At 40.8% G+C, this 13,149-nt stretch overlaps 1 protein-coding gene across 1 annotated transcript in view; it reads right to left on the bottom strand.

The window, feature by feature from the left end:
• Positions 1-7,346: 7,346 nt before the first annotated feature.
• Positions 7,347-13,149, bottom strand: part of LOC106561937 (leucine zipper protein 2) — a 178,787-nt gene continuing 172,984 nt past the window's right edge. Inside the window, exon 12 of the mRNA XM_014126368.2 lies at positions 7,347-8,209. Within this exon, the coding sequence (XP_013981843.1) occupies positions 8,105-8,209 (105 nt within the window). The 3' untranslated portion in view covers positions 7,347-8,104. The remainder of the gene's footprint in view (positions 8,210-13,149) is intronic.

Below are 13,149 nucleotides of genomic sequence, written 5' to 3' on the forward strand. Positions count from 1 at the left end.
CCACTGGTTTAAAGAGAAAGACTGTATAAAATGCCACAAGCAGGAGAGAGTGTGTAAAGCAAACAAAAAGCACACACAAAGCAAACAGAAATTGCATAGAGAGAAAAGCAAAACTACAAATGTACAAAAAGTGACTGAGAGTGAGTCAGACTCAACTGGAAGCAACACAAACTCATAGAAAGATGCTCTGTCATGCCTTGAACTGCATAGCATTACAGAAACGGACTGCAGAGTAATATGGATTACTCCAGAGAGCTGACAGGAGTCAACTTATAAATGGAGATAGACACCAGGTCAGCGTTATCAGTAATCTCAGTGACAGATTACAACAGACTCTTTTCAAAAATACCACTACAGAAGACAACAGTGATGCTCAAAACACACACTGTGGAAAAGGTTTCTCATTTGGGAAAAATGAATGTACATTTTACAAAGGCAAAACACAGCAGCTAGCCTTTAAATTGCTTAACTTGGGTCAAACATTTCGGGTAGCCTTCCACAAGCTTCCCACAATAAGTGAGCAGGTGTAACTGAGTCAGGTTTGTAGGCCTCCTTGCTCGCACACGCTTTTTCAGTTCTGCCCACATATTTTCTATGGGATTGAGGTCAGGGTTTTGTGATGGCCACTCCAATACCTTGACTTTGTTGTCCTTGAGCCATTTTGCCACAACTTTGGAAGTATGCCATTGGTCATTGTCCATTTGGAAGACCCATTTGCGACCAAGCTTTAACTTCCTAACTGATGTCTTGAGATGTTGTTTCAAAAAATCCACACAGTTTCCCTTCCTCATCATGCCATCTATTTTGTGAAGTGCACCAGTCCCTCCTACAGCAAAGCACCCCCACAACATGATGCTGCCACCCCCGTGCTTCATGGTTGGGATGCTTGCAAGCCTCCCCCTTTTTCCTCCAAACATAACGATGGTCATTATGGCCAAACAGTTCTATTTTTGTTTCATCAGACCAGAGGACATTTCTCCAAAAAGTAAGATCTTTGTCCCCATGTGCAGTTGCAAATCATGGTCTGTTTTTTTTATGGAGGTTTTGGAGCAGTGGCTTCTTCCTTGCTGAGCGGCATTTCAGGTTATGTCGATATAGGACCCGTTTTACTGTGGATATAGATACTTACACAGGGTCCTTTGCTGTTGTTCTGGGATTGATTAGTACTTTTCGGACCAAAGTACGTTGATCTCTGAGAGACAGAATGCGTCTCCTTCCTGAGCGGTATGATGGCTGCGTGGTCCCATGGTGTTTATACTTGCGTACTATTGTTTGTACAGATGAACGTGGTACCTTCATTTGGAAATTTCTCCCAAGGATGAACCAGACTTGTGGAGGTCTACAATTTTTTACCTGAGGTCTTGGCTGATTTCTTTTGATTTTCCCATGATGTCAAGCAAAGAGGCACTGAGTTTGAAGGTAGGCCTTAAAATACATCCACAGGTACACCTCCAATAGGCTAATTGACATCATTTGAGTCAATCAGAAGCTTCTAAAGCCATGACATAATTTTCTGGAATTTTCAAAGCTGTTTAAAGTCATAGTCAACTTAGTGTATGTAAACTTCTGATCCACTGGAATTGTGATACAGTGAAATAATCTGTCTGTAAACAATTGTTGGAAAGATTACTTGTGTCATGCACAAAATGGATGTCCTAACCGACTTGCCAAAACTATAGTTTGTTAACAAGAAATTTGTGGAGTGTTTGAAAAACGAGTTTGAATGACTCCAACCTAAGTCTATGTAAACTTCCGACTTCAACTGTATTTGCCTTCCTATCAGGAGTGGGACGCTTCACGAAGATAGACCTAGTGCAAGCTTACTTACAAATGGAAATTGAGGAATCGTCAAAATAGTTTTTGACAATCAACTCACAAAGGCTTGTTGTAGTACAATCTTCTTGTTTTCGGGATAGCCTCAGTTCCAGTCATCTAACAAAGAGCAATGGACCAAGTGCTTCAGGGGATATCAGATACCGCTGCTCCCGAGTGTCGCAGGGGTCTAAGACACTGCATCTCAGTGCAAGAGGTGTCACTGCAGTCCCTATTTTGAATCCAGGCTGCATCACATCCGGCTGTGATTGGGAGTCCCATAGGGCGGCGCACAATTGGCCCAGCGTCGTCCACGTTTTGCCGGGGTAGGCCGTCATTGTAAATAAGAATTTGTTCTTAACTGACTTGTCTAGTTAAATAAAGGTCATAAAAAAAGCAGATGTTGCGTGGCCTTACCTTACCCGTGGTACGCACCCTATATGTGACTTGTGGCATGTTGCTGGCACCTGACAGCTCTTACAACACCTTGATAAATATTTTAAGTATCAGCCAACCACATGAAATGTTATAGCAATCTGTCAGTTGATTACAGAGTTGTTGACATGGCACGCAACAATTGGTTGATGCATGCAACGTCTGAGCAGTGGACCATTGTTTGCTTATGGCCCTCGCCCCACAGAGGGTGTGCCCGAGTGAAACATGCCAGTGAGATGTTTCGCTCTGGGGCACCCCCTCCGCGGCCAGGGGCAATAAGCAGACCAGAGTGGCCCCACCATGACCAGAAGGAAATTAACGGGTGTCTCTCTTTCTCAACTGCCTCTGCCTCGGATTTGTTTCCTGTTGTTCGCTAGCGATACCAAAGATGATCTATTATGTTGACAAGATATATTGACAATACATGTCCTTAAAGATTGAAGGCAGGCGGGAGGAGACGAGGTCAGGTGGGACCATTCTAACCAATGAGAGGGCAGATATGTGTGTGTGAACCACAGGCATAACTAAGTTGTTTTTCTCAGTTACCGAATGCCACATGCGTCCATATATATCAGTACATTTGTAACAACCTAAATATGAATCTATTTGATCAAATAAGCTTCACGTAATTTGACACACTCTCACAGACCTCCATGCAAAATGGTCTGCTTATCTCGTGGGGACAGATTTTTGGTGGAGATAATCCTCTGGTAGCCAGTCATAGTGATGCACAAGCTAGGTCTATTTTAAACATTGCCATCCATAAAATGATGCCAGCTGATTCATGATTTCGACTGGCTGAGAAACGCTGCCTGCCTGTCTGTCTCGTCCCGACACATTCATTACTATGGCACAGGTTGGAGATTGAATTTGAATATTGAAACAATGTTGCAAATGTCGGAGAGACAGACAGGAAGGTTTATTCAAATCTCTGCTGTTGTCTCAAAGAAATGTGAGATAATGTCTAGATACTTTTTATAGTGGAGATCAAGGTTATAAATTGCCTGGCTGGGCTGATGAGACAGCGGATTATGCAGTCAGATGGAACAGAGTAAATAAGCATTTTAATGTCATAGATTTAGCCGATGGTAACTTGTGGAATAGACACCGTCTGGAATGTTGTTTTAACCAATCAGCATTCAGGATTAGATTTATGTCATAAGCTTCGTATTCTGATAAGGAGAAATCCGTATCGGACTAATACGCAGCGGATTGAGTGCTCATATTTACTTTAATTTGTAAAGTGAACACGAAAAAACAATAAACAAAGAACGACAGTACGACAGTTTCGCAGACTATACACAGCAGTGCAAAAACAATCTCCCACAAAGGGACAGGTGGAAAACAGGCTCCCTAAGTATGACTCTCAATCAGAAACAACAATGTACAGCTGTTCCTGATTGAGAGCCACACCAGGCCAACAAAGAAATACACAACATAGAAACCCTAGAATACAAAACAAGAACATAAACCAAACACCCCCCGGAACACATAAATCCAACACCCCTCTACATACACACACACCCCAAACCATATAAAACAAATACCCCTCTACCTAAATACATAGCCCAAACCACATGAAACAAACACCCCCTGCCACATCCTGACCAAACTATAATAACAAATAACCCCTATTACTGGTCAGGACGTGACAATTTACCCGCTGTATAAAAAGGTACAAACACAACAACGCCATTTAAATCCCTGTAAGGATACTGACGAGTTCATTCAGATTTCGTTGAAAATGTAATCAAATTGTGTGAATTGGTAAACTGTATTTTTTTTTTAAACCTGTCAAATGTTTTTCACTAAACTACAGTATGGTTCTCAAAGTACAATAATTGTTCCTCTCTAGCAAAACACATGGAGAGAAATCAAAGCAATACAAATTGGACAAATTGAAGGGAAAAGCTCAACATGCTTCATTACCTTTCACAACCTTTGTTTAGCCATGCCAAGGGCAATGCACAACACAAATCCACACACATACAATTTGATCTGCTGTTAATGTGAACAAGTGGGAGTTGATAGTGAATGTATGATACACCCACCTACCCATCCTCCCAATTGAATCATTTGCCCTCTCAGTCCATTAAGCTTAGCTTAAAAAACAGTGAATAAATAGTGGATGAAGTCAGCAATCTCCCCACACTCTCCGGCACACTATGTTTAAAGATTTTGCAATTGCTCATGCGTGCCTAGTTTGAGTATCAACTGACAGCTGAAGTACAAAAAAAGGAGCTGAGGGAAGCTGTGTAATTAATGTGAGTGTTTAATTGGGTTGTGTGTCTAGTGTACCGAATGCTGTTCACACGGATATTACTGCTGACCTTCAATATCTAATGCGGGCATCCCTTCAATTTTCTATTGTGTAAGGAACTTAAAAATTTCACAATATGGCCGAAAGATTCTTGAACAGTGTGTGTCATTTTGACAGTTGGCTGTCTGCCAGATAGAAGTGCCCACAATACTGCCACATAGATTGTGGGGACTCTTATCTTGAAGTGGCACCGTAAAGTCTCCTTTAACACAAATAATACAAAAGTAGTTATGGTGTAATTATTACATAGTACCCACAACAGTCATACCTGTTTTCAGTTTGTGTAATTACACTTTTGTATGAACATTTGTATTGCATTGCATTTACTACAATTGTGTCTAAGCGACCACCTAAAATTACATTGCTAAGCCTTGTTTATACATCCTTTGTCCTGATCTTGCCCACATTCTGATTGTACCCACATTTTCAGAAATATGTCTACACGTGTCTCATATCCGTCCACAGTGACTGCATTGTGACCCCATTTCCTGTTCCCTCCCTGTATGCAAGTTATTTGACAGTTATTCTTTCAAAATAATATTATTTATTTATTTGAAGACACATATTGATGCCATAAGTCAATGGTGCCACCTGTCAAAGATTTAAGAAGGTGGGATAACGATGATTTGAAATGGTTTCACTGTCCAGATCCGTCCACACTTGTAAGACACAATGCGTGCCTGACTTCCTCAGGAGGTGGTCAAGACCTGATCACAATCAGACCACAACTAGTCTTTTAATTGTCTACACAATCAGAATGTGAACAAGATCAGGACAAAAGATGAATGTTAGAACCAGAACAGGGCATTAGATCACTCAATGTTCAATCTCTGTTATTGTGCATGCTGGAAACAGGAATAACAGGTACTAGGGTACAGTATGTAACAATCTGTTATATAACTACCACATTAGTACATAGATATGGGGAGAGACCGAAAAGTGAAATCTGAATGTGCTACTTTTGTTTAGCGTCTAATTGCAGCTCTTGTTTCCTTAGAAACGACATGGTTACACCAGCACTGCCTCTCGCCCTCAGCACTCGTGGAATCCATCCTTGTCCAGCCAAATCATGGGGAGGAACACCCTTGTTGCTTTGTTGGAAAGCTATCCACTAGCCCACTGGGATATGCTATAACATGCCACAAAGAAGGATTAGAGATCCCATATTTTCCTGCTCGGTCACACTCGGATCCTGCTGACTGTACCAAGTATCACAGGGAAGGAATAAAAAAAGTATTTAAAAAAGCTGTGATACAGTAGGCCTACTATGTCCAGTATCACAATTACTTACAACTAACTAACTAACTATATACTTACTTATGCATACTGTCATGTTCCCAACTTTTTTTTGGGGTGCTCAGCAGAAAAAGGGAACTAATCAATAACTTATTGATAACCAAAATGAAACAGGTGGAGTTTTAAAATGGGTTCTGAAGGGCGCGGGGGGGGGGCTACTGAGTGCTGGCCAACAACTCCAGTTGGGTCTTAAAAGATCCCCACCATGGACACCTACTGGATTTGCCTGAGAACAGACAAAAAAACAAAGCCTGTAACATACTTACGTACTTATGTATCATAAGGGTTAATGTCATTGCTATTTGAATGATGAATGTATTTTCTTTATTACATTTCATTGACAGCTGTAAGCCAATTTAAAATTTCTTCGGGACCCACTCCTAAATTACACAGTAGTTCATGACACTGCTATTGAAACATGTAGGTTGCTTTATAAAGGTGTGTAATTTAAAAAAAAAGCAAAGCTTTGCTATCATTTCAAATTACACACCTTTTGACATTCACAACACATCTGCTGTGTATCATTCTACTTCATTTAAAGGGACACACATACATTCATAACAGATCCATGACTGATGTTGTATCATGTCAACAATAGACTCCCCACAATCTGTTCACTTTTAAATGAGCCCCCCAAAATTATATTTAAATGGATTCCTAATGATTTAATAGCTCTAGCTTCATTGCTGTCTTGTTTTTATTAATTTGAGAAAGTAAAATAGGGTATCTGGCGCATGTTGTCGCTAATGTCATTGGTCATGGATATGCTAAAAAAGGCGATGATGGTAGCCCAATAATGGTGGAATGGTAGCGGTATTAGCATATTATAAGCAGTATTTTTATGAATCATTACGTTCCGGTTATATTAACCAGCCAAACATAGCCTAGCTAAAAAAAAATCACCCCAAGACTGATTAAATACTGGACTGCTTTACTTTTCTTTTTAACTCTGCTCCTTTATAAAGTCTGGAAGAATTATTATCGGTCCTCCTTTGAGATTTCTTCCATACTGAATTAGTATGCAACTGTCAATGCTGGAGTGAACATAACTTGAATAAAAATATATATTTTGGTGTACAGCAACAAAAGAGTAAGTATTTGCTTCAATGGCTAAGGTTTGTTTTGTTTTAACCTCACACAAAACACAAAGAAAATATCAGTTGCAGTATTTTCTTCAGGTCCTTGTTTACATTTCATTGACCTTATGCAATAACATTATAAATACCCTTGGCCTAAAAAAAAAGTATATAGGTGTGGTGCCTAGTTGAATTTTCTGTAATTAACACGTCATTTGTTATACACATATTATATTGGCAAGCAAACTGAAATATATTCTTTGATTCTCCCCTTACACTTCCGGCTACCTATGCTGCATTTATACTGTACTTAAAAGGGTGTGATACATTTTTACTGATGTGGCATAAGGTCTACATTTTGTAAATAGTTCTTCCAACTATAGGTTAAAAATAGACCAGTCGATTCATTTTCTCCACAAATATCCATTTAATCTTCACAAATTTACTGAAAATCACAGTTTATTGAAAGAAAGGTCAAATAACACAGATAAATGTATCTAGGAGTAACTACTCAGTGCATGGCACATTCTCAGGGAGACGACTCATTGTGAGTCTTTGGCTCTTCACCTCTAGCATGTTAAAGGCAGAAAGAGCTCTGAAATATTACATGTTGAAAGAAGTTGGCCAGCCAACTTGAGAGCCTATATACTTCAAAATATGGAGGAGATAGTAAATTAACCTTGCTACAATGAGTGACAAACCATTTTTGTAAGTTTGGTGTTACAGCAGTTTTTGTTAATGGGAGTACTTATATTACAGAATATCATGACCTTACCAGTGCAAAGGGATTTATTTAGAAATAACACACATTTACTGTAGAAAGTAGTGTCCTCGCTCTGAAAAGAAAAACAATGAACAATCATAAAACAAGTTACCAGTGCCATTGCTACCTTTAAAAGAAGTCTAGAATGCATGCCATTTTATTATGCAGGTTTTCAATCGAAAAATTGTAACATTTCATGGTTGAGAAGTTTGTTTTTGTTCAACAATTCCTGTGTCTCTTTTGCGTGTGTGTGTGTGTGTGTGTGTGTGTGTGTGTGTGTGTGTGTGTGTGTGTGTGTGTGTGTGTGTGTGTGTGTGTGTGTGTGTGTGGGCACAAGTATGTGCTCTGAAAAGATCTCAAGGTAACGCAGGTTTTCTGCATCTCCTGAGATATCCCATCCATTCAGTTGTTTTTGTGTAGTTTTGTGTTTTTGCTGCCTCCCTCTACTTCCTCCCTGTCATCTGAGGGCTTGGCATGTGATTTTCCAATCTGCGCTGCAGGCCTTTGCTGTTGACAATACAAAAGACAAGAATGTATAGCTCATCAACAACAGTGGCAGAGAAACAGTGAAACAATGGGCTACTGTACATAAACAATACTGGATTGATGACAGCAGTACTAACAATACAGCAGCATTACTTGAACAATACAGCAGTATTACTTTAACAATACTGCAATCTTACTTCACACTCATGTTGATTAGCCTATCCCTTTTACTGGAAATATACACTCCACACCCACCTAGGGCTGGGACAATACCAGTGTTGCAATATTTTTTCCATGGCAAAACATAAAACTTGAAGCTGTCCTTTAAAAAGCTGCTGTATGTAAAATATTGTGTGATTATAACTACGTTTCCATCCAGTTTTTATGCAAGTAAAATCATACCGTATAAAAAAAATGACAGCTGTGATAGAAACAGCTAGTTTCGGTACAATTTAATAAACGCAGACAGATAATTTGTTAGTTCGCCATGGTGAGATCTTTTTGTGTCGGTTAAATTAATTATGCGAGAAATGCTGGTGGAAACGCTTTTATGTACAAATATTGATATAATAACAAGAGTTGAGCTTTAACCAAAATGAATGTTATTTTTCGTTTTTAAACAACTAATTGACCAACATTAGTTACATTTTTGAATTCCATTTTGTTCATTTTTTTGTTGTTGAGCTGAATACGCAGTTTCTCTAGAGATTAATTAGATCCAGCCCGAAATGTGCAATGTAGTAGGGGGTTGTAGTTTCCAACAGGCTAATATTCTACATACAGTACCAGAAAAAAGTTTGGACACACGTACTCATTCAAGGTTTTTCTTTATTTTTTACTATTTTCTACATTGTAGAATAATAGTGAAGACATCAAAACTATGAAATAACACATATGGAATCATGTAGTAACCAAAAAAGTCAAAATGTAGTTTATATTTCAGATTCTTAAAATAGCCACCCTTTGCCTTGATGACAGCTTTGCACACTCTTGGCATTCTCTCAACCAGCTTCACCTGGAATGCTTTTCCAACAGTCTTGAAGGAGTTCCCACATATGCTGAGCACTCGTTGGCTGCTTTTCCTTCACTCTGCGGTCCAACTCATCCCAAACCATCTCAATTGGGTTGAGGTTGGGTGATTGTGGAGGCTAGGTCATCTGATGCAGCACTCCATCACTCTCCTTCTTGGTCAAATAGCCCTCACATAGCCTGGAGGTGTGTTGGGTCATTGTCTTGTTGAAAAACAGATGATAGTCACACTAAGAGCAAACCAGATGAGATGGCGTATCACTGCAGAATGCTGTGGTAGCCATGCTGGTTAAGTGTGCCTTGAATTCTAAATTAATCACAGCAAAGCACCATCACACCTCCTCCTCCGTGCTTCACGGTGGGAACCACACATGCAGAGATCATCCGTTCACCTACTTTGCATCTCACAGACACAGCGGTTGGAACCAAAAATCTCAAATTTGGACTCATCAGACCAAAGGACTGATTTCCACCGGCCTAATATCCATTGTGTTTCTTGGCCCAAGCAAGTCTCTTCTTTTTATTGGTGTCCTTTAGTAGTGGTTTCTTTGCAGCAATTCGACCATGAAGGCCTGATTCACGTAGTCTCCTCTGAACAGTTGATGTGGAGATGTGTCTGTTACTTGAACTCTGAATCATTTTTTTTGGCTGCAATTTCTGCGGCTGGTAACTCTCACTCTTACTCTCTTATCCTCTGCAGCAGAAGTAACTCTGGGTCTTCCATTCCTGTGGCAGTCCTCATGGGAGACAGTTTCATCATAGCACTTGATGGTTTTTGTGATTGCACTTGAAGATACTTTCAAAGTTCTTGAAATGTTCCGGATTGACTGACCTTCATGTCTTAAAGTAATGATGGACTGTCATTTCTCTTTGCTTATTTGAGCTGTTCTTGCCATAATATGGACTTGGTCTTTTACCAAATAGTGCTATCTGCTGTATACCACCCCCTACCTTGTCACAACACAAATGATTGGCTCAATCGCACCAAAAAGGAAAGACATTTCACAAATTAACTTTTGTTAATTGAAATGCATTCCATCTCATGAAGCTGTTTGAGAGAATGCCAAGAGTGCAAAGCTGTCATCAAGGCAAAGCGTGGCTACTTTGTAGAATCTCAAATATAAAATATATGTTGTTTAACACTTTTGTGGTTACTACATGATTCCATATGTGTTATTTCATATTTTTTACGTCTTCACTAATATTCTACACTGTAGAAAATAGTAAAAATAAAGAAAAACTCGGAATGAGTAGGTGTGTCCAAACTTTTGACTGGTACTGTAGTTTTAGCGCAGAAAATGTGATAATTAACTACAATGACCATAATCTATTGCGCGCCTACTTGTCCGGTCTGTGTGGGCACGGAGGCGGAGAGAAGAATGCACGATCGAGAGGGATAGAGAGCAGTTGCTTTGCAGGGTGTTAGTACCTGAAAATACTTGGATCGAAGTTATTGATAGTTGGTATTCAGTAGTCATAAAAGTGTTCCTTACTAATACAATTTTTTATTTTGTCAGACCGCATAGGCAACAGCTCTATAGAGATGAGATGATGAAATAATGTCAGCTAGCATCTGTTTACTGTTAACCAACATCACATTGGGCTCCCGAGTGGCGTAGTGGTCTAAGGCACTGCTACTCAGTGAAAGCGGTGCCACGGCAGTCCCTGGTTTAAATCCAGGCTGGATCACATCCAGCTGTGATTGGGAGTCCCATAGGGCAGCACACAAATGGCCCAGCGTCGCTGGGGTAGGCTGTCATTGTAAATAAGAATTTGTTCTTAACTGACTTGTCTAGTTATGTAAAGGTTAAAAATACATTTTTTTTTTTCTGGATTCCTTGAGGCTTGGTGAGTTCTGCATCACACTTTCTGTTAGTGGCCAAGCCTTTCATTGCCTGAAGTAAAGCCAATACAAACAAACAACATATTTGTGCAGGATCTTCATTTTATCACCCTGTTGCAGTGTATTTGAGGTTTAACAAAAGCTTTTGAAGTTTATAATTTCCACTTTGACATTTCAGACTTGATTTTCCCTTACAAAACATGTATCAACCCCTACAAAAATTTCCATTAATTTTAATCCACACAATAATTCACATTTCCTCTTGCTGCAGGATTATTTTTATGCTGTAGCAAACTGGCTAAAATTAAATAAAATAAAATGGTATTTGTCACATGCTTTGTAAACAACAGGTGTAGACTAACAGTGAAATGCTTACTTAAGGGCCCTTCCCAACAATGTGAGAGAAACATATATAAAAATAATAACACAAGGAATAAATGCATAATGAGTAACGATAACTTGGCTATATACACAGGGTACCAGTACCGAGTCGATGTACAGGGGTAGGAGGTAATTGAGGTAGATATGTCCATATAGATAGGGGTAAAGTGACTAGGCAACAGGATAGATAAACAGTAGCAGCAGCTTATGTGATGAGTCGAACGAGTTAGTGCAAAGCGGGTCAACGTAGATAGTCTGGGTAACTATTCGGTTAACTACACTGCTCAAAAAAATAAAGGGAACACTAAAATAACATCCTATATCTGAATGAATGAAATAATCTTATTAAATACTTTTTTCTTTACATAGTTGAATGTGCTGACAACAAAATCACACAAAAATAATCAATGGAAATCCAATTTATCAACCCATGGAGGTCTGGATTTGGAGTCACACTCAAAATTAAAGTGGAAAACCACACTACAGGCTGATCCAACTTTGATGTAATGTCCTTAAAACAAGTCAAAAGGAGGCTCAGTAGTGTGTGTGGCCTCCACGTGCCTGTATGACCTCCCTACAATGCCTGGGCATGCTCCTGATGAGGTGGTGGATGGTCTGCTGAGGGATCTCCTCCCAGACCTGGACTAAAGCATCCGCCAACTCCTGGACAGTCTGTGGTGCAACGTGGCGTTGGTGGATGGAGCGAGACATGATGTCTCAGATGTGCTCAATTGGATTCAGGTCTGGGGAACTGGCGGGCCAGTCCATAGCATCAATGCCTTCCTCTTGCAGGAACTGCTGACACACTCCAGCCACATGAGGTTTAGCATTGTCTTGCATTAGGAGGAACCCAGGGCCAACCGCACCAGCATATGGTCTCACAAGGGGTCTGAGGATCTCATCTCGGTACCTAATGGCAGTCAGGCTACCTCTGGCGAGCACATGGAGGGCTGTGCGGCCCCCCAAAGAAATGCCACCCCACACCATGACTGACCCACCGCCAAACCAGTCATGCTGGAGGATGTTGCAGGCAGCAGAACGTTCTCCACGGCGTCTCCAGACTCTGTCACGTCTGTCACATGTGCTCAGTGTGAACCTGCTTTCATCTATGAAGAGCACAGGGTGCCAGTGGCGAATTTGCCAATCTTGGTGTTCTCTGGCAAATGCCAAACGTCCTGCACGGTGTTGGGCTGTAAGCACAACCCCCACCTGTGGACGTCGGGCCCTCATACCACCCTCATGGAGTCTGTTTCTGACTGTTTGAGCAGACACATGCACATTTGTGGCCTGCTGGAGGTCATTTTGCAGGGCTCTGGCAGTGCTCCTCCTGCTCCTCCTTGCACAAAGGCGGAGGTAGCGGTCCTGTTGCTGGGTTGTTGCCCTCCTACGGCCTCCTCCATGTCTCCTGATGTACTGGCCTGTCTCCTGGTAGCGCCTCCATGCTCTGGACACTACGCTGACAGACACAGCAAACCTTCTTGCCACAGCTCGCATTGATGTGCCATCCTGGATGAGCTGCACTACCTGAGCCACTTGTGTGGGTTGTAGACTCCGTCTCATGCTACCACTAGAGTGAAAGCACCGCCAGCATTCAAAAGTGACCAAAACATCAGCCAGGAAGCATAGGAACTGAGAAGTGGTCTGTGGTCACCACCTGCTGAACCACTCCTTTATTGGGGGTGTCTTGCTAATTGCCTATCATTTCCAC

Source organism: Salmo salar, chromosome ssa11 (assembly GCF_905237065.1).
Source record: "Salmo salar chromosome ssa11, Ssal_v3.1, whole genome shotgun sequence".
Classification (NCBI taxonomy): Eukaryota; Metazoa; Chordata; class Actinopteri; order Salmoniformes; family Salmonidae; genus Salmo; species Salmo salar.